General features: G+C 40.6%; 1 protein-coding gene across 5 annotated transcripts in view; it reads right to left on the bottom strand.

Moving 5' to 3' along the window:
* The window catches only part of LOC124038495 (calcium-activated potassium channel subunit alpha-1-like), a 235,993-nt gene that overhangs the window by 73,891 nt on the left and 135,124 nt on the right, over positions 1 to 26,978 (bottom strand). For 4 of the 5 annotated variants that reach the window (XM_046354450.1, XM_046354453.1, XM_046354449.1 and 1 more), the window contains exons 6-11: positions 15,224 to 15,299; positions 13,250 to 13,325; positions 10,827 to 10,997; positions 8,383 to 8,474; positions 5,945 to 6,055; positions 5,282 to 5,387 (exon numbers count right to left, since the gene is read on the bottom strand). In XM_046354450.1, the coding sequence (XP_046210406.1) occupies positions 5,282 to 5,387; positions 5,945 to 6,055; positions 8,383 to 8,474; positions 10,827 to 10,997; positions 13,250 to 13,325; positions 15,224 to 15,299 (632 nt within the window). Of the gene's footprint in view, positions 1 to 5,281; positions 5,388 to 5,944; positions 6,056 to 8,202; positions 8,295 to 8,382; positions 8,475 to 10,826; positions 10,998 to 13,249; positions 13,326 to 15,223; positions 15,300 to 26,978 lie in introns of all 5 variants that reach the window. The other variant, XM_046354452.1, reaches the window with a different exon arrangement.

A 26,978-nucleotide genomic window follows, 5' to 3' on the forward strand; every position in this document is an offset into this window, starting at 1 on the left:
TTTTCATCTAGTAAAATTCACTGCACACTATTGAGGAAGAGATTAGTCTTTTCAGACCCACGTGTGTTTGACAACAGCTGATAATCAGATATGGTTTCACGCTGTACCCAAAATGAGCGAATGGCGGTAATCAACGCAATTGTGCATTAGATTATGCATTCTCAGTATGGATGAGCCTAGTATGTTGATATTTGTTGCTTACTGCATTCGATTTTACTAAAAACAGACCTTCTAATGTAGTAAGATTTGTACATATTATGCCGTTTTAGTGTGTAGTAAGCAGCACAGATTTCAGGCATAGCCAATAACTTACCTGGCTGCTAAATTATGTCTCAATTAATGTTTGACAGTAAAAAATACAATATACACAATACCATTCAAAGGTTTGGGGTCACTTAGAAAAGTCCAGGTTTTGAAAGAAAAGCAAATTTTTTGCCCATTAAAATAACATCAAATTGGTCAGAAATACAGTGTAAACATTGTTAATGTTGTAAATGACTATTGTAGCTGGAAACAACTGATTTCTTTATGGAATATCTACATAGGCGTACAGAGGCCCATTATCAGCAACCATCACACCTGTGTTCCAATGGCACATTGTACTAGCTAATCCAAGTTAATAATTTTAAAAGGCTAATTGATGATTACAAAAACCTTTTGAAATTATGTTAGCACAGCTGAAAACTGTGGTCCTGATTAAAGAAGCAATAAAACTGAAGGATTCTTTAGACTAGTTGTGTTTCAGGAGCATCAGCATTTGTGGGTTCGATTACAGGCTTAAAGTGGCCACAAACAAAAGACTTTCTTCTGAAATTCGTCAGTCTATTCTTGTTCTGAGAAATGAAGGCTATTCCTTGCGAGAAATTGCCAAGAAACTGAAGATCTCGTACAATGCTGTGTACTACTCCCTTCACAGAACAGCGCAAACTGGCTCTAATCAGAATAGAAAGAGGAGTGGGAGGCCCTGGTGCACAACTGAGCAAGAGGACAAGTGCATTAGAGTGTTTAGTTTGAGAAACAGACGCCTCACAAGTCCTCAAATGGCAGCTTCATTAAATAGTACCCGCAAAACACCAGTCTCAACGTCAACAGCCGTTAGGGAGGAGGTCAGAGACCTGTCCAGATGGTGACAAAATAACAACCTATCCCTCGAAGTAAGCAAGACTGAGGAGATGACTGTGGACTACAGGAAAAGGAGGACCGAGCACGCCCAATTCTCATCGATGGTAGTGGGGAAGGTTGAGAGCTTCAAGTTCCTTGGTGTCCACATAACCAACAAACTAGAATGGTCCAAACACACCAAGACGGTCGTGAAGAGGGCACGACAAGGCCATCAGGAAACTAAAAAAGATTTGGCATGGTTCCTGAGATCCTCAAAAGGTTCTACAGCTGCAACATTGAGAGCATCCTGACTGGTTGCTTCACTGCCTGCTACGGCAATTGATCGGCCTCCGACCGCAAGGCACTACAGAGGGTAGTGCATACGGCCCAGTATATTACTGGAGCTAAGCTGCCTGTCATCCAGGACCTCTACACCAGGCGGTGTCAGAGGAAGGCCCTAAAAATTGTCAAAGACCCCAGCCACCCAAGTCATAGACTGTTCTCTCTACTACCGCATGGCAAGCGGTACCGGAGTCAAGGACAAAAAGGCATCTCAAAAGTTTTTACCCCCAAGCCATAAGACTCCTGAACAGGTAACCAAATGGCTACCCGGACTATTTGCATTGTGTGTCCCCCCCAACCCCTCTTTTACGCTGCTGCTATTCTCTGTTTATCTTATATGCATAGTCACTTTAGTCTCTATACATTTATGTACATACTACCTCAATTGGCCCGACCAACCAGTGCTCCCACACATTGGCTAACCGAGCTCCCTGCATTGTGTCCCACCACCCCCTCTTTTACGCTACTGCTATTCTCTGTCCATCATATATGCGTAGTCACTTTATCCATATCTACATGTACATACTCCCTCAAACAGCCTGACTAACCCGTGTCTGTATGTAGCCTCACTACTTTTATAGCCTCACTACTGTATGTAGCCTCGCTACTGTTATTTTTCACTGTTTATTTACTGTTGTTTTTATTTCTTTACTGACCTATTGTTCACCTAATACCTTTTTTTGCATTGTTGGTTAGAGCCTGTAAGTAAGCATTTCACGGTAAGGTCTACACCTGTTGTATTTGGCGCACGTGACAAATATACTTTGATTTGAACAGTGAAAAGGCGACTCCGGGATGCTGGCCTTCTAGGCAGAGTTCCAAAGAAAGAGCCATATCTCAGACTGGCCAATAAAAAGAAAAGATTAAGATGGGCAAAGAACACAGACACCGAACAGAGGAACTCTGCCTAGAAGACCATTTGAGGTGATTTGGGATGAGTTGGACGGCAGAGTGAAGAAAAAGCAGCCAACAAGTGCTCAGCATGGAGTTGAAGTCAGAAGTTTACATACACCTTAGCCAAATACATTTCAACTCAGTTTTTAACCATTCCTGACAAAGTACAAATTCCCTGTTTTAGGTCAGTTAGGATCCCCACTTCATTTTAAGATTGTGAAATGTCAGAATAATAGTAGAGAAAAAACATTTATTTCAGCTTTAATTCATTTCATCACATTCCCAGTGGGTCTGAAGTTTACATACACTCAATTAGTATTTGGTAGCATTGCCTTTACATTTTTTTTACTTGGATCAAACGTTTCAGGTAGCCTTCCACAAGCTTCCCACAATAAGTTGGGTGAATTTTGTTCCATTCCTCATGACAGAGATGGTGTAACTGATTCAGGATTGTAGGCCTCCTTTGCTCGCACACGCTTTTTCAGTTCTGCCCACATATTTTCTATGGGATTGATGTCAGGGCTTTGTGATGGCCACTCCAATACCTTTACTTTGTTGTCCTTAAGCCATAACTTTGGAAGTATGCTTGTGGTCATTGTCCATTTGGAAGACTCATTTGCGGCCAAGCTTAAACTTCCTGACTGATGTCTTGAGATGTTGCGTCAATATATCCACATCATTTTCCTACCTCATGATTCCATCTGTTTTGTGCAGTGCACAGGTCCCTCCTGCAGCAAAGCACCCCCACAACATGATGCTGCCACCCCCGTGCTTCATGGTTGGGATGGTGTTCTTCGACTTGCAAGCCTCCCCCTTTATCCTCCAAACATAACGATTGTCATTATGGTCAAACAGGTATATTTTTGTTTCATCAGACCAGAAGACATTTCTCCAAAAAGTACAATCTTTTTCCCCATGTGCAGTTGCAAACCATAGTCTGACTTTTTTAATGGTGGTTTTGGAGCAGTGGCTTCTTCCTTGTTGAGCGGCCTTTCAGGTTATGACGATATAGGACTTGTTTTACTGTGGATATAGATACTTTTGCACCTGCTTCCTCCAGCATCTTCACAAGGTCTTTTGCTGTTGTTCTGGGATTGATTTGCACTTTTCGCACCAAAGCACGTTCATCTCTAGGAGACAGACTCCTTCCTGAGCGATATGAGGGCTGCAGGGTCCCATGGTGTTTAGACATGTGTACTATTGTTTGTACAGATGAACGTGGTACCTTCAGGCATTGAGAAATTGCTCCCAAGGATGAAGCAGACTTGTGAGGTCTTGGCTGATTTCTTTGGATTTTCCCATGATGCCAAGCAAAGAGGCACTGAGTTTGAAGGTAGGCATTGAAATACATCCACAGGTACACCGCCAATTGACTCAAATGATGTCAATTAGCCTATCAGAAGCTTCTAAAGCCATGACATAATTTTCAGGGATTTTCCAAGCTGTTTAAAGTCACAGTCAAATTAGTGTATGTAAACTTCTGACCCACTGGACTTGTGATACAGTGAATTATAAGTGAAATAATCTGCCTGTAAACAATTGTTGGAAAAAGTAGTGGTCCTAACCAACTTGCCAAAACTAGAAATTTGTGGAGTGGTTGAAAAATGAGTTTTAATGACTCCAACCTAAGTGTATCAAAACTATGAAATAACACATATAGAATAATGTAGTAACCAAAAAAGTGTTAAACAAATCCAAATATATTTAATATTTGATAGCCACCCTTTTCTTTGATGACAGCTTTGCACACTCTTGGCATTCTCTCAACCAGCTTCACCTGGAATGCTTTTCCAACAGTCTTGAAGAGTTCCCACATACAGTTGAAATCGGAAGTATACGTCTTCACTATTATTCTACAATGTTGAAAATAGAACAAATAAAGAAAAACCCTTGAACGAGTAGGTGTGTCCAAACTTTTGACAAACCTACTAGGCAGAGTTCCTCTGTCGAGCGTCTGTGTTCTTTGCTCATCTTTATTTTTATTTTTATTGGCCACTCTGAGATATGGTTTTTTCTTTGCAACTCTGCCTAGAAGGCCAGCATCCCAGAATCGCCTCTTCACTGTTGACGTTGAGACGGGTGTTTTGCGGGCAATTTGAGGAATGTGTTTCTCAAACTAGACACTAATATATTTGTCCTCTTGCTCAGTTGTGCACCGGGGCCTCCCACTCCTCTTTGTATTCTGTTTAGGGCCAGTTTGCGCTGTTCTGTGAAAGGAGTAGTACACAGCGCTGTACAAGATTTTCAGTTTCTTTGCAACTTCTCGCATGGAATAGCCTTCATTTCTCAGAATGAGAATAGACTGACGAGTTTCAGAAGGAAGTTCATTGTTTCTGGCCATATTGAGCCTGTAATCGAACCCACAAATGATGATGCTCCAGATACTCAACTTGTCTACAGAAGGCCAGTTTTATTGCTTCTTTAATCAGGACAACAGTTTTCAGCTGTGCTAACGTAACTGCAAAAGGGTTTTCTAATGATCAGTTAGCCTTTTAAAATGATAAACTTGGATTAGCTAACACAACATGCCATTGGAACACAGGAGTGATGGTTGCTGATAATGGGCCTCTGTACACCTATGGAGATATTCCATTAAAATCAGCTGTTTCCAGCTACAATAGTGATTTACAACATTAACAATGTCTACACTGTATTTCTGATCAATTTGATGTTATTTTAATGGACAAAAAATGTGCTTTTCTTTCAAAAACAAGGACATTTCTACGTGACCCCAAACTTTTGAACGGTAGTATATATATATATATATATATAAACCCTTGTAAACGCTTTATAAAAGGTTACCATATTGTAAAGTGTGACCAAATGTTCTTATACAACAAGGACCTGGAAAACTTATTGAAGAGTTGGACTGTCAAGGCCCTTTTCTCCATTAGTAGCTGAAAGAAATAAGTCAGGTTAATACTCATTAAAACAGGTCGGTTACCTTGACTCTGGCCAGGTCATGTGGGTTGAGAACAGATCCCTGGTAGAACTCCACCTGGGTGAAGTGGCGTTTAAACAAGGCTTCCAGCTCAAGATTAGGGGAAATACTGGGACACAAAGTAGAGTTTGTTAATGTTAACCATGGCCTCCACTTCACCTCAAGATTCGGTTTAGTACTGGGACAGACAGGAGAGCGACCTATGTGTTAATGTTAGGGGGCTGAGTGAGGTCTTGTCTCCTCAGCAAATCAAAGTGCAATTTATTGTGTAGTATTTGAAATGTAATTTATTCTAATGTATTGCTATAAGTAGTATGCTGGTGTGCCGGGCAGGCCCAGCGCTACCAACGGTTTCCATGGATCTGGGTGCTTTTTAGGATATAGTCATTGTAGAGTCTGAGTATTCCAAAAAAAGGAAAGGTGGTGGCAGTTCCCGAAAGGTTGTTGGGAGTCATTTTTGGGAGCTGCTATCGCCTTTCCTTCTCTGAAACACTCAGTATTGTTATGAGTTTTGGGGCCATTTTTCCAGACCCAGATTAAACATAGTTGTGGAATTAAACACACTTTCAATTTCCCATTGAGTATGTTTTTTAGTCCAGAACTAGGCTTAATCTGGGTCCTGGAAACTGGCCTGTAAAGTGTAAGGAAAAAACATGGTACACTTACTTATGGAGAAAAACAATTTCTACATTGACATCATCCCTGTCCTTGTGTAGGAAGTCTTTAAGGAAGTTGGACACACTTTCAAGTGTTATATGACCACAGACCACGATGTGCCTACAGGAAATAAGATCCAGGAATAGTCATAAGATTTAAGCTATGGTTTGCTAAATGCTGCAGCCAAAATAAAGACGCTGATAAACTACTGATAGATGTCAGTGTCACATTCCTTCTTGATTCTGAAAATAAAATGAAATTATAAATTGGATCTGACAAAAAAGTATTGTCCACACTGTCCACACCACAGTATAGTCAATAAAAAAGGACCTCAAAAATCTGGTTTCTGTGTAGAAAATGAACACTGCCAGCGCATTGTTAACTTCCTCCCCAAAATACATAATTCTCCCTGGTTTGTACATGTTCTGTGATGAACAGAGTTTTTTATGTGAACAGGTGTCAGTAAGAGCTCTTTAGTCCTATGTGGTGCCTGAAGGACAGGAGAGGATCATAGAGCTGAGCATGTTCTGGATTCCCAGTAACAGATTAAAAAGGATGAGTGTCCTTTGTTGGAGATTATGATGTGATTACTACATTGTACAATCCAGGAAAGAGCTTATCTTTAGCTAGAGACATCTTGCCTCCACGTGAGGGAAGTTTTCCGACAGACTGTATCTCTGCTACAGCATAGTACATGCAGGATCGTGAGATGAACTCAGGATGGGTTTAAGAAGGGCATTTTCCAAACCAATTGGTTTGGAAAACATACTGACAACATATTGACAACTCACATACTGTACATTGTTTTGAAATACCTCTTTAATATTGTATCTTATTAGAGTTTGGGACTGCATGTAGCCTAGCGGTTAGGAGTGTTGGGCCAGAAACTGGAAGGTCATTGGTTCAATTCCCTAAGCCGACTAGGTGAAAAATCCCTTGAGCAAGGCACTTAACCCTAATTGCTCCAGGGAAAACCCACTCTGTGGAAGTGGGATATGCAAAAAATTAATTTCCAATTCGTACATGTGAAATCATTATTATTACATTTGTTAATTATTGTATCATATTTACTTTAAATATATTTTTTATTTTTTTTACAGAGATGCTATATTTATATTTGTAGATGAAAAGGTATTAAAATGTATTGACAGTGAAACTGAGACATGATATGAATCACTTGAAACAGAAATACAGATACATCAGCATGCAGAAGGAAAGAGGGACTAAATGGCCAAAACAAAGTTATAGAGACTAAATCCAAGTAAAAAGATTCAACAGAACAAAGTAAACAAAACCAAATTCTAAAAGCGAGAAATCAAAGTTTGTTCAGAGGGTGGAAGCAGGATTTAGGGCAGAATCCTATTGTACCTTAAGAAACATGTTTTTAACTTGAATTTCAGTGTGATCCATGCATTGATTTTGTGTTTGGGCCTAAGGTTGTAGGTCTGACTGAAGATTAAGGCCAGGAATGTAGCAGGGCTTGGAAAATGAAATGAACTGGTGGTACCAGACAAAAAATAGATAATCCAGAAGAGAAAAAACAGGAAATGAAAGGCTAAATATAAAAGGCTAAAAGATAACTAACTAAAAGCATGCGAGGAACATGGACGAAGCAGATGTAATAGGTAACCGCATTTCAAATGATCTGGAAGAGAATTATATTTAAAATAGCTGGTTATTTAACTGCAGGTAATCCCTTCTTGTAGTCTCTTAGGACACTCTTTTGCTATTGTGTAGTATTTTCTATGACATCATCTCTGTCACCAAGATATAAGACATAATGTTCAACATTTATTTTGAAATACTATAAAGGTACTACAGCTATAGCTGCAATCAGTCTTGACTTTACTGTAAAAAAAGATAATAATAAAAACAACTACTTTGTTTTGGGTGGCAAGATGCATATATGATTGGCAAACACAAAACACAGACACAAACATGTAAGTGTTCTAGTAAATAAGCAAGTAAAACACTCAAGCATACAGTATAGCAAATAATACATTTGACACATCACAAAAAAACATGTATTCATTTTAAGAAGCAATGACAGCTAGCACACAAATACCAGTACAAAGCAATAGCGTAAGCTTTCATGGCCAAGCTCTCCAGTCACCAGTATGACTTTTTTCCCCAAAATGTATAAAAGTATTAATATCAATCATTTCTGGATAATTACTGGTACCCCACTTTAGGAGAGGGGGACGAGTAGTCACACCAAAACCACACTTTTTAGAATCATTTTTGTTTTGTATATTTGTTTGACTTACTTTCTGCCTCGTGTTGAGTTATAACTCCCTCCGTATTTCTTCCGATTAAGGATGAGAGCAGCAATTTCTGGCACGTAGCGAGCAAACATGGCCTACATGCATGGAACAGAAAAAAGAAAAGGGCATGCAGAGGATGGTTCTACTGCGGCAGAGGCAGTAGAGCCTCCCAGTAATACTTACTTTCTCCCATTAACCGCACTATAGGAACCACCATATTTCTTGCGGTTTCCTATTAACTCTATGATTTCAGGGACGTAGCTCGCAAACATGGCCTAAGGAGAAGATAGGAGACAGAAGAAAATACTAAAAAAAAGATACGCAAAAGAGAGAGCTGTGCGTCTATTTTTGCTTAAAAGATATCCGTAAAATTATGTATTTTATAGAAAAATTAAGAGAAAAAAAAATTGAATAGAAAATGTTTTTAAAAAAGGGTTTGTCTGGATACAGTAGGTTACACACTGAGTGCACAAAATATTAGGAACACCTGCTTTTTCCATGACATAGACTGACCAGGTGAATCCAGGTGAAAGCTATGATCCCTTATTGATGTCCTTTGTGTTAAATCCACTTCAATCAGTGTAGATGAAGGGGAGGAGACAGGTTAAAGATGGATTTATAAGCATTGAGACAATTTGAACGGGGTATTATGTGGTAGTATGTGCCAGGCCCACTGGTTTGTGTCAAGAACTGCAACGCTGCTGGGTTTTTCACACATAACATTTTCCCATGTGTATCACGAAAGTTACACCACTGAAAGGACATCCAGGCAACATGACACAACTATGGGAAGCATTGGAGTGAACATGGGCCAGCATCCCAACCTGGTGTCAGAGCATTTTGTATTATTCTGTATAATAGTATGATATATTACGTTTCGTATGGTATGTATTAATTTGTGGATGTCCGTCACCCAATTCCTATGATATGTTATGAATTTCCAAAACATATGATATGTTACAAATTCTAGCTAGGTGGCTGATGTTAGGTAGCTGGCTAACGTTAGCTAGGCTAGGGGTTATGGTTTTTGGGTTAAGGTTAGGTAGTTAGCTAAAACGGTTAAGGTTAGGTTTAAGGGAAGGGTTTGCTAACATGCAAAGTAGATAAAAAGTAGTATGTAGTTGAAAAGTTGCTAATTAGCTAAAATGCTAAGGTTTTCCATGATGAGATTTGAACTCACAACCTACTTTCATTTTTGCCTTAAGTAACCATCTGTTTTTACGTAACCATATGTCTCAGATTTACATTTACTATGTTACATCTAGTCTATGAGACCAGGCTGAGCATCCCAGTGGAACACTTTGGACACCTTGTAGAGCCCATTCCCTGACAAATTGAGGCTATTCTGAGGTCAAAGGGGGGGTGCAACTCAATATTAGGAAGGCATTCTTAGTGTTTTGTACACTCAGACAAAGTTAGATTTACTACAGTAAAAGGTATAACACAATCTGAAATGATGTAAAGGTTATCATATTCAGATTTGGAAAAAGTATGATAAGCAATGAAGAAGAAAAAAATGACAGGAAATATTTAACTTAACCAGCTTTTACGGATATTTATTTAGGAAAAAAGCAGGAAAAAATGACAGTTGACTATATCTGTATGCCAAGCTGTGATTGAAAAAAAAATGTTTAAAGTAAGAAAAAGGAAGAAAAAACCCTTATATGCCATGTTTTGTCCAACAAACACTTATGCCAGGTTGATTTGAATAGTACAACCCAATGTAACATAGCTGCAAATTGGATCAATTCATTAAATTGCTGAAAAATTACCTGAATTATGTCAATCCTATAGATTTGAAGCCTTGTGCATACTGACATTTGACTTGACAGTATATACAACTTATATATTGTATACATTTATATAAACTATATAATATAACGATGCGTCATATTGTTAATGTCACTCTGATAATACTCAGGTACAATGTCCAGAGATGAAGGATAATAGAGGACTTTCAGCAACCCTTGAACCTCCGAACTACTGTAGTAGTACTGTACTAATGTACAAACTAAGCCTTCTTCCATTGTTACCCCAAAGACAAATGATCAAGTCAAATGAACATATTAAAAGTTCAATGGTTTTGGTTGCATATCATGCTAACTGACTGTTGTGTATCAATGGGTGTTAGTGGCATACACTGTTGTGTCATGTTAATCATCAAGCTGGTCTATAGATCACTCCTTTCACTGTGTTTGTTGGAATTTGGGGAAGGGGAAGGATTGGGTCACCTGAAACCGCACATTACTTTAGTTAACGTTGCGAACCATTAGAAAACAAATCTTACTCGGTTTGAAAAATATAGAAATACAATAAAACTAAATAATAATAATAAATATACATGTATATACCTACAGTACAATTATTATATAATAAATATTATATGCGTATAATACTTACAAATAATAATACATTTGACAATAAACTGCCATGGGTAACAAACTGCCACAAAAAAACAACTACAAGACAACAATGGAGCTTTGATTTTAACAGGCATTGAAGTGCAAAGACTTTCCAGCTGTTGGTAGCAGCAGCAGGGACATGAATCATGATGATTGCAGGTGTGATCGTATGGATGAAGGACTGAAGCGGGTTAGGAGTAAATTAAATAAGAGAAGGATTTTTACCAAACCACCAAGGATGAAGAAGACCATGAAAAGTCGTCCCAGGGTGGTTTTTGCATACACGTCTCCATAGCCCACAGTGGACATAGTAACCATGAGTAAGTAGACACATTCCCAGTAGGAAAGTGACTGGGAATTTTGGAAGTTTTCCCAAGGATCCCCTGAGTTTTCCACCTAGAACAGAGGTCACAATAACGGATATTGACAGAGAGGAACATGAAGAGCATTGTATTACAACTTACTGACTTGCTTACATACTTACTCAATAGCCGACTCCGAATACCCATACTTGTACTCTAAATAGTAGGCATTTTGGGTATGTGAAAACAGTTTTATAGTATGTGAAATGTAGAAAATGTAGTATGGTTTAAATGCCAGGATGTCATACTCATTTCAGTTTTTCATTTAGTAAATTTGAGGAATAGAATCGCCCACATGTGTCTGACAACGGGTGACTATCAGTTATGGGTACGTGCTGTAGCAAAATGAACAAATGTCAGGAATCAACGCAATTTGCGCATTAGATGCCGCATTCTCAGTAGGATGAGCCAAGTATGCTGATATTTGTTTGCTTACTGCACTCGTTTTTACTTAACAATACGTTCCAAATAGTATGTAGTACGATTAGTACACAGTATGCAGTTTTAGTAAGTAGTAGCCAAGACAGATTTTGGACACGTCCACTTCACATTTTCAGAAGCAATTACCATGCTACCATTTAGTGGTCCTGCTCATTTAAAAACAGACCCGAAAATTCCATTATATCATCCATCAAGTGAGGAATACTTTGTAGGGGCTAGGTTGTACAATGCTTTACTTAACATTATGTCCACCTATCTGTTGTCATGACGTTGGCCGGTGGGTAAGGTTTATGACCCCCCCATAAATACCTTTCTCCCTTCCCTCTGTCTTGACTCTACAGAGAGACTCTTGAAAAGAGAGATTCTGGAAACATCAGAAGGTGGGTGGAAATGAACCCTATTTTGGTAATCCAACCAGGTGAACATATGCGTTGGTACTTAATGAATATGATGTCAGTTCTGTTGTCATCTGATACATCCTCATCAATGATAGGATGACAAATGGTACAGTGGAAAGTCTACACATTATCACATTATCAGATTCACATTATCAGATTCACATGGAATTGTTGTGCAATTTAAATGTTTGATTATGAAATTATTTGGGAGGGGATGAAATGTGATTTCAGCTTATAAAATGTGAGAACTGGGTTTTCATGAGTGAATTAGGCCCGACTCAGTGGCCCACCCACGTGAAGAGACATTGGTTATAAACTATGAAATACGCCCTCCTCTCCCTTCCTATATAAAGCGTTGACGACAATATAACTTGCTGTTCCGGGTACATTAGGATGACGATCCGATGTCAGAAGGGTTCAGATAATAGCTACAGAACTAAGCCAACCTCAGCATGAGCTTTGGTTGCGAATGGTATGAACTGTGAACTCTTATTCGCTACAGAAGTGATACCTCCTAGCCGTTGAGTTAACAATGGCCGCTGTAAACTGGGCTAGGAGAGGACAGAGTATCACCAGAGACACTCTTCAAAGGACAAAGGACTCTATTGGGTAACACAGCCTTCCATCTACCACCAACCTATTGAAGAGTAGCTCAGAGTAAATATTAATTGCATTTTCCTTTTCCAAATAGGCGGTAGAGCATGGCGCTTGTAACGCCAGGGTAGTGGGTTCGATCCCCGGGACCACCCATACGTAGAATGTATGCACACATGACTGTAAGTCGCTTTGGATAAAAGCGTCTGCTAAATGGCATATATTATTATATTATTATATTAATTTAGAATGCATAAGATCCTGTATTTACGATAGAGACATCGCTTCTCCCTTTGTTCTTCAGTCTTCCCGCTGTTTCACCTAAACCCAACCCCCCTTTTTCTTTGTGTAACCAGCTGTCATATCTGTTCTGTCCGCCAGGGACGTTTTCCTTTATGACATCATTTGTAATCAAGGTATGATCCATTCTGTGTGATTAGTTAGATATTTAGTAAATAAATAATTAAACCCAATTTTGTATTGCTGATTCAACTTGTTAGCCAGGGTTCATGAAGATAACAACTTTCAGATGAGACTGAAATAAGGTGACGATTAATATTGACTGCTATTGATGTAAAATATTACTAGGTCCTATTACTAGGTTTATTCGGAAGAGAACAGCTCTATAAATATTATTTTGTGGTGCTCCGACTTTCTAGTTAATTACATTTACATGATTAGCTCAATCAGGTAATATCAATTACGGAGAAAGGATTTTATAAAATAGCATGTCATATCACTTAATCCGGCATAGCCAAAGACACGACACTCTTATATGTGTCAGAGACACAGTATTTACCATAATACAGTACTTAGTCCTTCTGTTTTACCTTTATGGCTCTCTGTGACTTACCAGATGTATGAAGCCTGCCGCTGTTAGCCATGTACTTATGAAGATTGAACATAAGTTCACCAGTTTTATGGAATTGCTATTGAAAACAAGAGAGCCAGACAATATCAATTAACAATGCTAGTGTTCAACACCAAAAGACCTGCCTTGTGTGAGTTCAAAAGAAGAACACCAGTAAAAGATGCCCTTTTGATAACACAATGAATAATTGAACTTGAACTATTATGTCAAAACAGTGCCAAAACATTACATATCACAAAGTAGTTATTGCTGTATAAGTGCCTAATTGTGATTTTGTCCGAAGAACATCCTTTGGGATAATGGATGATAACTGGTTACAGTCTGAGCTGCTCAGCCTACAATATTATGTAACAGCAACAAAACAAAAACTTGGTAAAAATGTTTTTGGGAATAATATTTCAAAATCCTAAATGTTAAACTAATGACAAACTTGCTTTCATGGCCGTTAACTTTTCAATACAGAATCAACTGTGAATACAAATGTTCCTAAGGTATATACAGGTATATTCCAAAATAAAGGAAACACCAACATAAAGTGTGTTAATAAGGCATTGGGCCCATTGAACCAGAACAGCTTCAATGCACCTTGGCATAGATTCTACATCTGGAACTCTGTTATTGGGATGCAACACCATACAGTACTTCCATGAGAATTTCCATCATTTGGTGTTTTGGTGATGGAAACCGCCATCTCAGGCACCACTCCTGAATCTCCCATAAGTGTTCAATTGGGTTGAGATCTGGTGACTGAGACAGCCATGGCATATGGTTTACGTCGTTTTCAGGCTCATCAAACCATTCAGTGACCCCCCTTGCCCTGTGGATGGGGTCATTGTCATCCTGGAAGAGGCCACTCCCATCAGGATAGAAATGATTCACCATAGGTTTATTGACGTTTACCTTGCCCTCTAAGGCAGGGTTTCCCAAACTCGGTCCTTGGGACCCCAGGGGTACACGCTTTGGTTTTTGCCCTACCACTACGCAGCTAATTGAAATAATCAACTAAGCATCCATTTTTGATAATTTCAATCAGTTGTGTAGTGTTTGGAGAAATAAACTTGAGGACCGAGTTTTGAAAATGCTGCTGTAAGGGGTTGAGTGAACCATGCCAGGAGAATATACCCCACACCATAACAGAGTCGCCAGAAGCCTCATTTACTCAAGTGTTTCCTTAATTTTGTCAGTTAACTGTATATTTAGTTAACTGTAATGTTACAGTGACTTGCATTGTTCTGGCCGTTCATGTACTGTGTGTTCTGTTCTGGCCTTACCTCCATTACAGTAAACGAGTCTGGGGATTATTCAAAAAAAATGTTGAGCTATAAGCTCTTTCTGACATCTGTGCATCACAAGCTTTAATTCTAAGCAGTGGGGTAAATTGTAGAATTCATCATGTGGCATGCTGTCCAATAGGTTTCAAAGAGCAGTAAATGTGCACAATTTGGAATTCCAGTGACAAATATCAAAATTAAATTGAATATAGGATATGTTATACATCCTAAAGAACAATACCTAACATGTTACCATTTCAGTTTTGAAAAGTGACAAAAATGATTTACTTGTTATCACAGAAGTACAGTATAATATGGTAACTTCTTTCATTCCCCAAATATGACAGCAATAAACCAAACTGTTCCCAAGTAATCCACCCAGACTGAAAGTAGGCCAAGCTCAGCTGACTAGTTTCCAATAATTATTTTTTTTAAATTGAGAGAAGGTTCTATATTTAACTATTTGCAGTAGCTACTGTACATTAAAATGTCACAGTATTAGAAGAGCCTGTGAGCGTATTGTATAATTGTAAATGTATTAATATTCATCACATATACAGAATTACAAACATTGTCATAACATAGTGCATGCAAATGCTTTGAATCCTACTAACTAGAATTAGTACACACCAAATTTGACTGAAATTGAATACAGTGAAGTTGGAGCAAATAATAATGCACTTACCTTGTTTTTAATATGTTCAAAAACTGTAAGATTTCTGAGAACTGTATCAACCTTAACGCCCTTAAAAACCTCAAGCCTGTGTGAGAGAAAAGTAAAAGTAGAAGTTATTCAGTGTTAATTACTTGCATGTTATTTACATAAATCCACCCACTGTAAATCCGGAAAAACACAGGAAACCAACATAATTGCATACCTTTGAATCCTTCATGCATTTTTAAAAGCTTCAATGGATTCATGACTAATAGAAAATGAAAGGCCTCTCAAATAAACAAAAATAGCAGTGGAAAAGCACAACCAAAATGTTGACCTTTCAAAAAACAAAACAGCAGCGACGAAGCAAGTAGCAGCAACTGAAGGAAAAAAACTTACTAAAAACAACAAACTCTGCATCAAATAATCTTCTGTAGAAAATAAATACAATGCTAATATCAGGAGGCCACTAAGTCACAAAGCACTGGCATAAGGACTTAAAGATCGAAAACAGCAAGAGATGAAAACCTGGATTAGTCGGACCAAAGACATGTGGACAGGCCCAGTTAGATGGGTCAACAGTCGCATTACGTCAAATAATCCCAAATTTGTTGCCATTTGTTTTTTAAATCTGCTAAATCTGAGTACCCTTCCAAGAGTTTAAGAACATAGGTGCACTGGTGAATTGCCAAATGCTGTCGCATGTGTGTGTGGCCTGTGCCACACAAAACCAAACAGCCTGTGGCTAGTGCTAGTTGTGCTCACCAGTACAATCTAATCATCCAACAGTTCGATATGAAAGAATTAATTGCTTATTTTTATAGCACAAATCTTTGTTTCATTATGGCACACAACAGTATGTCAATCCCACAATCCCCTGGGTTAACTAAGTGTACTACAACACATGTACAGTAGATCTAATCTATTGACCTAATCTACAATAGACCTAATCTATTGTCAATGTTGTGTCACCTAGAATAACATTTGTTTTTAAAAAATGACAATATATTGTATTTTCCTCCATTTTCAATGATTATTGTCCATAATTTCCTAAATGATAAAATCAGATTATGTTACTCATAATACCATTTTTTCAATCGCTTTTTTACAAGTATGTGGTAACCGCTTATGTGGTAAATCCACATTGCAATCAATACATGTTCATATAGAAAACTTGCTTTCACAATGCAATGCTCACATTACTTTTGATATGACTGCCTTCTCATTTATTAAAATACAATTTACTCATACTTAATCCATTTTCTCTGAATTGATAATCCCTTACCCGTTTGATAAACCTATAGATTTTAAACTGTTTTGTCTGCTATATACATATGTGGACACCTACAGAACTAAAATGTATGTTTGTAAAGTATAAAGTAGGATATATACGGCAATGTACTATTATGGTTTTAAATCTGATATTGACAGGAACAGAAATGTACTGCATGTAACAAAAACATCCCTTATACAGTAAGCATCCCTTATCCTGGCACCACGCTGCCAGATCTCTGACCACCTCCCTGTACGCTGTCTCATCATCATCTGTGATTAGGCCTACCACCGTCATGTCATCGGAAAATTGAATGATTGTGTTAGAGTCATGCGTGGCTACGCAATTGTTGGTGAACAGGGTGTACAGGCGGGTACTACGCACACAACCCTGAGGGGACCCGTGTTGACGGTCAGCGTGGCGGAAGTGTTGCTACACCTGCATGCTTCTACACCTGCATTGCTTGCTGTTTGGGGTTTTAGGCTGGGTTTCTGTACAGCACTTTGAGATATCAGCTGATGTACGAAGGGCTTTATAAAAATATTTGATTTGATTATCCCTTATATAATTATGGATAAAGTGACTAGGCAACAGGGTAGATAATAAGCAGTAGAAGCAGCGTATGTAATGAGTCAAAAGATTTAGTGCAAAAAAGGGTCAATGCAGATAGTTAAACGGTTAACCACTAGCTACCCAAACTAACTATTTAGATGTCTTATGGCTTGGGGATAGAAGCTGTGGTCCTTTTCAGAGTTGGTGCATAGATACCGCTTGCCATGAGGTAGCAGAGAGAACAGTCTATGACTTGGGTGGTTGGAGTCTTTGACAAATTTGAGAGCCTTTCTCTGACACCGCCTGGTATAGAGGTCCTGGATGGCAGGGAGCTTGGCCCCAGCAACTTCTATGCCAAGCAGTTGCCATACCAAGTGGTAAAGCGGTAAAGCAGCCACTCAAGATGCTCTCAATGGTGCAGCTGTAGAATTTTTGAGGATCTGGGGGCCCATGCCAAGTCTTTTCATCCTCCTGAGGGGGAAGAGCTGCTGTCGTGTCCCCTTCCAGACTGTGTTGGTGTGTGTGGACCATGATAATTCCTTAGGTGATGTGGACACCGAGGAACTTGAATCAAAAAATATGTTTTTTTTTATCAATTAGTATACTTGAGTTTAACCACAATATTTGTTGTATTATTTGTTTTGTCTTTTCAGATGGATTAAACTGAAATTGCAACCAACTTTCTAAGGCTTTAAAAAAATGATATTTTGGAGATGATTTCATTTTCAAACAACTGAAAGTGAGCAGCTGTAATCTGAATAAAGGTCATTCTTGAACATGGTGTGAGACATTCCTACCAATTTAATAGAGAACCATTTAGGATTTAAGTATAACTTTTGTATGACTGATGCCTTTAGTGAGAGGTCTAATGTTTTCATATTTAATCATTCCTGCCCTCTGAATTCATATTTGTTATATAAATAGGCCCTTTTAATTTTGTCTGGCTTGCCATTTCAAATAAAATGGAATATTTTTTATTCACATAATGTAAAAAGCAGGTCACTAGGTGTATGCAAAACCATAAGCAAATAGGTAAACTGTAATATGACTAAGTAGTTCATCAGGGAGATTGTTCCACAAATAGACAGGTATTTTCCTTTCCATGGTAGCAAGATCTTATATATTTTTGCTAACATTCTATAAAAATTTATTGGACTGAGATCATTTCTTTCTTTCGGGATTTGTATACCGAGTATGTCCACATGCCCGTCAGACCTTTTTTTTTGGTAAACTACACAGTAACGTAAAAGTTGCATTTTTTAGTGATCCAATAAGTAATTCAGTACATTTATCATAATTTGGTTTTAATAGATCCTCTATGAGGCTGTGGAGGGATTCTAATTGTGGTTTAAAAAAAGCATGAATCATCAGCGTACGATGACAACTTTGTTTTTAAGCCACAGATTTGAACAGCTAACATCTCGAGGGCAATAATAAATAGATATGCCAATAGTGGACAACCTTGTTTTACTCCTCTTGACAGTTTAAAACTTTCTGAGATATAGCTATTATTTACTATTTTAGACCTAGGGTTAGAATAATAACTTTAACCCATTTTATAAGAGGCTCTAAAAAAAATATTCAAGGCATTTTATATAAACTCCAGTTGTACTTTATCAAAAACCTTTTCAAAATCAGCTATGAAAACCAGGCTTGGTGTCCCTGATATTTCATAGTATTACATTGTTTCCAGTACTTGTCTTATATTATCTCCAATGTATCGTCCATGTAAAAAAACCTGTCTGATTAGGATGAATAATATTTGACAATATTTTTTAATTCTATGCACAATGCATTTAGCTGGAATTTTTGCATCCCAACACTGAAGTGTAAGAGGCCTCCAATTATTTAAACTTGATCTTTATATATACACCACTTGGATCCTGTTTCAGTAATAATGAAATCCGACCGTCTTGTTATGTGTCCGATAATCTACCGTTCATATAGGAGTGGTTAAAACATGCTAATAATGGTCCTCTGACTATATATTTTTTTAAAGTATACTTCTACTGGTATGCCATCCAGCCCTGGAGTTTTCCCAACCTTAAAGGCTTTAGTTGTGTTATTATTATTTTTTATTTCACCTTTATTTAACCAGGTAGGCCAGTTGAGAAGAAGTTCTCATTTACAACTGCGACCTGGCCAAGATAAAGCAAAGCAGTGCAACAAAAACAACAACACAGAGAGATACACACGGGATAAACAAACATACAGTTAAGAACACAATAGAAAAATTGGTATAGTGTGTGCAAATGAATAAGGAGGTAAGGCAATAAATAGGCCAATAGTGGTGAAGTAATTACAATTTAGCAATTACACTGGAGAGATATATGTGCAGATGAGGATGTGCAAGTAGAAAGACTGGTGTGAAAAAGAGCAGAAAAACAAAAACAAATATGGGGATGAAGTAGGTAGTTGGTTGGATGGGCTATTTACAGATGGGCTGTGTACAGCTGCAGCAATCGGTAAGCTGTTCTGCCAGCTGACACTTAAAGTTAGTGAGGGAGATATAAGTCTCCAACTTCAGTGATTTTTGTGATTCGTCATTGGCAGCAGAGAGCTGGAAGGAAAGGCGACCGAATGAGGTGTTGGCTTTGGGGATGATCAGTGAAATATACCTGCTGGAGCGCGTGTTACGGGTGGGTGTTGTCTCTGGTGCCAAGTGAGCTGATTGAAGGCAGAAATTTACCGTGCAAAGATGTATAGATGACCTGGAGCCAGTGGGTTTGGCGACGAATATGTAGCAAGAACCAGCCAACGAGAGCATACAGGTCGCAGTAGTGGGTAGTATATCGGACTTTGGTGACAAAACGGATGGCACTGTGATAGACTGCATCCAATTTGCTGAGTAGAGTGTTGGAGGGTATTTTGTAAATGACATCGCCGAAGTCAAGGATTGGTAGGATAGTCAGTTTTACGAGGGTAAGTTTGGCAGCATGAGTGAAGGAAAAAAGGAAGGAAATAAGGAAGGAAATAAGAAGCCAATTCTAGATTTAACTTTGGATTGGAGATGCTTAATGTGAGTCTGGAAGGAGAGTTTACAGTCTAGCCAGACACCTAGGTATTTGTAGTTGTCCACATATTCTAAGTCAGAACCGTCCAGAGTAGTGAAGCTAGTCGGGCGGGCAGCTATCGGTTGAAGAGCATGTATTTCATTTTACTAGCATTTAGGAGCAGTTGGAGGCCACGGGAGGAGGCATTGAAGCGCATTGAAGCGCGTTTGGAGGTTTGTTAACACAGTGTCTAAAGAAGGGACATATGTATACTGAATGGTGTCGTCTGCGTAGAGGTGGATCAGAGAATCACCAGCAGCAAGAGATCATTGATCATTGACATCATTGATATATACAGAGAAAAGAGTTTGCCCGGGAATTGAACCCTGTGGCACCCCCATAGAAACTGCCAGAGGTCCGGACAACAGGCCCTCCGATTTGACACACTGAACTCTATCTGATACTGTAAGTAGTTAGTGAACCAGGCGAGGCAGTCATTAGAGAAACCAAGGCTATTGAGTCTGCCGATAAGAATACGGTGATTGACAGAGTTGAAAGCCTTGGCCAGGTTGATGAAGACGGCTGCACAGTACTGTATTTTATCGATGGCGGTTATGATATTGTTTAGGACCTTGAGCGTGGCTGAGGTGCACACGTGACCAGCTTGGAAACCAGATTGCATAGCGGAGAAGGTACAGTGGGATTTGAAATGGTCGGTAATCTGTTTGTTCACTTGGCTTTCGAAGACTTTAGAAAGGCAGGGCAGGATGGATATAGGTCTGTCACAGTTTGGGTATGGTCTGTCTCCCCCTTTGAAGAGGTGGATGACTGCGGCCGCTTTCCAATCTTTAGGAATCTTAGACGATACGAAGGAGAGGTTGAACAGACTAGTAACAGGGCTTGCAACAAAGGCGGCAGATCATTTTAGGAAGAGAGGGTCCAGATTGTCCAGCCCAGCTGATTTGTAAGGATCCAGATTTTGCTGCTCTTTCAGAACATCTGCTATCTGGATTTGGGTAACGGAGAAGCAGGGGGGGGGGGGGGGCTTGGGCCAGTTGCTGTCGTGGTGCAGAGCTGTTGGCCGGGGTTGGGGTAGCCAGGTGGAAAGCATGGCCAGCCGTAAAGAAATGCAGATTGAAATTCTCGATTATCGTGGATTTATCAGTGGTGACAGTGTTTCCTAGTCTCGGTGCAGTGGGTAGCTGGGAGGGGGTGCTCTGGGAAAGGGTATATCTGTTCTTAGTTCTACATTTTTTGAGAGGGGCATGCTTATTTAAGAGGGAGAGGAAAGCACTCTTAAAGAACATCTAGGCATCCTCTACTTACGGGATGAGTGTGTGTGTGTGTAGGAAAGTAAAGAAATAAAACAACAGTAAAAAGACATTTGAAAAAAGAGTAGCAAGGCTATATACAGACACATGTTAGTCAGGCTTATTGACGCAGTTTGTACATGTAGGTATCGTTAAAGTGACTATGCATATATGATGAACAGAGAGTAGCATTACATTTACATTTACATTTAAGTCATTTACCAGACGCTCTTATCCAGAGCGACTTACAAATTGGTGCATTCACCTTATGACATCCAGTGGAACAGTCACTTTACAATAGTGCATCTAAATCTTAAAGGGGGGGGGGGGGTGAGAAGGATTACTTATCCTATCCTAGGTATTCCTTAAAGAGGTGGGGTTTCAGGTGTCTCCGGAAGGTGGTGATTGACTCCGCTGTCCTGGCGTCGTGAGGGAGTTTGTTCCACCATTGGGGGGGCCAGAGCAGCGAACAGTTTTGACTGGGCTGAGCGGGAACTGTACTTCCTCGGTGGTAGGGAGGCGAGCAGGCCAGAGGTGGATGAACGCAGTGCCCTTGTTTGGGTGTAGGGCCTGATCAGAGCCTGGAGGTACTGAGGTGCCGTTCCCCTCACAGCTCCGTAGGCAAGCACCATGGTCTTGTAGCGGATGCGAGCTTCAACTGGAAGCCAGTGGAGAGAGCGGAGGAGTGGGGTGACGTGAGAGAACTTGGGAAGGTTGAACACCAGACAGGATGCGGCATTCTGGATGAGTTGTAGGGGTTTAATGGCACAGGCAGGGAGCCCAGCCAACAGCGAGTTGCAGTAATCCAGACGGGAGATGACAAGTGCCTGGATTAGGACCTGCGCCGCTTCCTGTGTGAGGCAGGGTCGTACTCTGCGGATGTTGTAGAGCATGAACCTACAGGAACGGGCCACCGCCTTGATGTTAGTTGAGAACGACAGGGTGTTGTCCAGGATCACGCCAAGGTTCTTAGAGCTCTGGGAGGAGGACACAATGGAGTTGTCAACCGTGATGGCGAGATCATGGAACGGGCAGTCCTTCCCCGGGAGGAAGAGCAGCTCCGTCTTGCCGAGGTTCAGCTTGAGGTGGTGATCCGTCATCCACACTGATATGTCTGCCAGACATGCAGAGATGCGATTCGCCACCTGGTCATCAGAAGGGGGAAAGGAGAAGATTAATTGTGTGTCGTCTGCATAGCAATGATAGGAGAGACCATGTGAGGCTATGACAGAGCCAAGTGACTTGGTGTATAGCGAGAATAGGAGAGGGCCTACAACAGAGCCCTGGGGGACACCAGTGGTGAGAGCGCGTGGTGAGGAGACAGATTCTCTCCACGCCACCTGGTAGGAGCGACCTGTCAGGTAGGACGCAATCCAAGCGTGGGCCGCGCCGGAGATGCCCAACTCGGAGAGGGTGGAGAGGAGGATCTGTTGGTTCACAGCATCGAAGGCAGCCGATAGGTCTAGAAGGATGAGAGCAGAGGAGAGAGAGTTAGCTTTAGCGGTGCGGAGCGCCTCCGTGATACAGAGAAGAGCAGTCTCAGTTGAATGACTAGTCTTGAAACCTGACTGATTTGGATCAAGAAGGTCATTCTGAGAGAGATAGCGGGAGAGCTGGCCAAGGACGGCACGTTCAAGAGTTTTGGAGAGAAAAGAAAGAAGGGATACTGGTCTGTAGTTGTTGACATCGGAGGGATCGAGTGTAGGTTTTTTCAGAAGGGGTGCAACTCTCGCTCTCTTGAAGACGGAAGGGACGTAGCCAGCGGTCAGGGATGAGTTGATGAGCGAGGTGAGGTAAGGGAGAAGGTCTCCGGAAATGGTCTGGAGAAGAGAAAGGAGGGGATAGGGTCAAGCGGGCAGGTTGTTGGGCGGCCGGCCGTCACAAGACGCGAGTTTTCATCTGGAGAGAGAGGGGAGAAAGAGGTCAGAGCACAGGGTAGGGCAGTGTGAGCAGAACCAGCGGTGTCGTTTGACTTAGCAAACGAGGATCGGATGTCGTCGACCTTCTTTTCAAAATGGTTGACGAAGTCATCTGCAGAGAGGGAGGAGGGGGGGATTCAGGAGGGAGGAGAAGGTGGCAAAGAGCTTCCTAGGGTTAGAGGCAGAAGCTTGGAATTTAGAGTGGTAGAAAGTGGCTTTAGCAGCAGAGACAGAAGAGGAAAATGTAGAGAGGAGGGAGCGAAAGGATGCCAGGTCCGCAGGGAGGCGAGTTTTCCTCCATTTCCGCTCGGCTGCCCGGAGCCCTGTTCTGTGAGCTCGCAATGAGTCGTCGAGCCACGGAGCGGGAGGGGAGGACCGAGCCGGCCTGGAGGATAGGGGGCATAGAGAGTCAAAGGATGCAGAAAGGGAAGAGAGGAGGGTTGAGGAGGCAGAATCAGGAGATAGTTTGGAGAAAGTTTGAGCAGAGGGAAGAGATGATAGGATGGAAGAGGAGAGAGTAGCGGGGGAGAGAGAGCGAAGGATGGGACGGCGCGATACCATCCGAGTAGGGGCAGTGTGGGAAGTGTTGGATGAGAGCGAGAGGGAAAAGGATACAAGGTAGTGGTTGGAGACTTGGAGGGGTGTTGCAATGAGGTTAGTGGAAGAACAGCATCTAGTAAAGATGAGGTCGAGCGTATTGCCTGCCTTGTGAGTAGGGGGGAAGGTGAGAGGGTGAGGTCAAAAGAGGAGAGGAGTGGAAAGAAGGAGGCAGAGAGGAATGAGTCAAAGGTGGACGTGGGGAGGTTAAAGTCGCCCAGAACTGTGAGAGGTGAGCCGTCCTCAGGAAAGGAGCTTATCAAGGCATCAAGCTCATTGATGAACTCTCCGAGGGAACCTGGAGGGCGATAAATGATAAGGATGGGCTGGTAACTGTGACAGCATGGAATTCAAAGGAGGCGATAGACAGATGGGTAAGGGGAGAAAGAGAGAATGACCACTTGGGAGAGATGAGGATCCCGGTGCCACCATCCCGCTGACCAGAAGCTCTCGGGGTGTGCGAGAACAAGTGGGCGGACGAAGAGAGAGCAGTAGGAGTGGCAGTGTTATCTGTGGTGATCCATGTTTCCGTCAGTGCCAAGAAGTCGAGGGACTGGAGGGAGGCATAGGCTGAGATGAACTCTGCCTTGTTGGCCGCAGATCGGCAGTTCCAGAGGCTACCGGAGACCTGGAACTCCACGTGGGTCGTAGCAGAAGCGTAAAAAGAGGTGTTTGTGGGTGGTAGGACACAATGCGAATAGTCCGGTTAGCCAATGTGCGGGAGCACTGGTTCGTCAGGCCAATTTCGATAGTATGTACATGAATGTATAGTTAAAGTGACTATGCATATAAGATAAACAGAGAGTAGCAGCAGCGTAAAAGAGGGGTTGGGGGGGGGTGGCACACAATGCAAATAGTCCGGGTAACCATTTGGTTACCTGTTCAGGAGTCTTATGGCTTGGGGGTAAAAACTGTTGAGAAGCCTTTCTGTCCTAGAGTTGGCACTCCGGTACCGCTTGCCATGGGGTAGTAGAGAGAACAGTCTATGACTGGGGTGGCTGGGTTCTTTGACAATTTTTAGGGCCTTCCTCTGACACCGCGTGGCGTAGAGGTCCTGGATGGCAGGCAGCTTTGCCCCAAAGTGATGTACTGAGCCGTATGCACTACCCTCTGAAGTGCCTTAGGAAGTGTTTTAGGGAGTGTTTGACAGTGATGAAGGGTGGTCGTTTGACCGCAGACCGGCAATAAGGACGCAGGCAATAAGGCAGTGAAAACAGCATAGGTGTGTTTAGAGTTGATGATATCTATGAGGGTGCCAATGTTTACGGATTTTGGGTTGTACCTGGTAGGTTCCATGATAATTTATGTGAGATTGAGGGCATCTATCTTAGATTGTAGGATGGCCGGGGTGTTAAGCATATCCCAATTTAGGTCACCTAGCAGTACGCACTCTGACGATAGATGGGGGGGCAATCAATTCACATATGGTGTCCAGGGCACAGCTGGGAGCTGAGGGGGGTCTATAACAAGCGGCAACAGTGAGGGACTTATTTCTGGAGAGATGGATCTTTAAAAGTAGAAGCTCAAACTGTTTGGGCAGTTTCCTTAAAGTACTTTACTTCCTCTTTCAAAATATCATTTGGTGAATCATTCGTGACTCCATCATTTGTAACAAGTTTCAATATATATAGTTTTTGGTAGCATTTCTATGTTAAAGATTGAAAATTAATTTGGTGCATTTTCCCCATATTCCATCCAGTTCGTTTTATTTTTTATAAAATATTACACTGGATCTTTCCTCCATTTCTTTTTGTTTTTCCTCCAACTTATTCTGTGCCTCTATGTACAGTTTTTATTGCTATCTAACTGTACTGTTAGTCCTTCAATTTCCTTTGTTAATATGGACTCTTTTGATCTAAATTGCTTTTGTTTTATAGATGAGTACTAAATTGCATTGCCTCTAAAGGCACATTTAAAAGTGTCCCATACAATAAGGGGATCTGCTGTACCTATGTTATGTCTGAAATAGTCAGTTATAAATTCTTCTGTTCTAGTCATAAACAAGTTATCATCCAGTAGGCTTTGATTAAATTTCCAATATGCTCACCAATACGGAAATTCTGTGAGAGTAATATATATGCCAATTATGTGAAGATCCGACCGCATTCTGTCCCCTATCAACAGTTATTTTAACTTTTGGTGCTAGAAGGAATGACATAAGAAAGTAATCAAGACGACTAGCTTGATTAAGCCTCCGCCATGTATATCTCACTAGGTCAGGGAATTTAAGTCTCTATATATCCACTAATTCCAATATATCCATGACATTCATGATTTCCTTAAGTGCCTGAAGGTGATAGTTAGTAGTGTGATTTCCTTTATGGTCCATAGAGGTTTTTAAAACTGTATTAAAATCCCACACCATAATAATAGTCTAGTGTTGCTTGTAGAGTTGATACATTCTTGTATATATTTTCAAAGAAGCTTGGATCATTATTATTTGGACCATAGAGATTAATAAGCCATATATGTTTATTGTATAATAAAACATTTAAAATAATCCATATACCTTGATGATCTGTTTGGACAATTTGCACATTTGGAACAAAATTACTGTTAATCAATATTGTCACCCCTTTTGAAATTCTTTGCCCATGGGAGAAAAATACATTTCGCCCCCCCCAGTCCTTTTTCCACAAAACTTCATCTAAAATTGTTGAAAGAGTTTCCTGTAAACAATAGATATTATATTCCTTATTTTTTAGCCAGGTAAATACTGATCGTCTTTTCATATTATCTGCTAAGTCACTACAATTATAACTGGCTGTACTTATTTCACCACTTACCATAATGAGACACAAGTTTCAATTCTATTTATCAAAATATATGTTTTTTAAACGTACCATTAAAAAGTAACATGATGTTTGAGTGTCTATATAGCTGTACCATGATATTTGCATTGCTACTAGGTAAACCTCCAATTGGCCCCCACTATTCCACCTGCTAAAAGCCCTCTTCATCCCAAGTTGAGTTGTCATCCCAATGCCCAGCAGACCACCCCCGACCCCCCAGATCCCATAGCCCCGGAGAGACCGGGATCCATCCTTCGAAAAGAGCACACAATGCCACCCACAAAACAGAAGCAGATCAGAATATTAGGTTATCATTGGTGTATTAAAATGAGAGTTAAGGTGATGTCGC

The sequence above is a fragment of the Oncorhynchus gorbuscha genome, linkage group LG06, assembly GCF_021184085.1.
Source record: "Oncorhynchus gorbuscha isolate QuinsamMale2020 ecotype Even-year linkage group LG06, OgorEven_v1.0, whole genome shotgun sequence".
NCBI classification, from domain to species: Eukaryota; Metazoa; Chordata; class Actinopteri; order Salmoniformes; family Salmonidae; genus Oncorhynchus; species Oncorhynchus gorbuscha.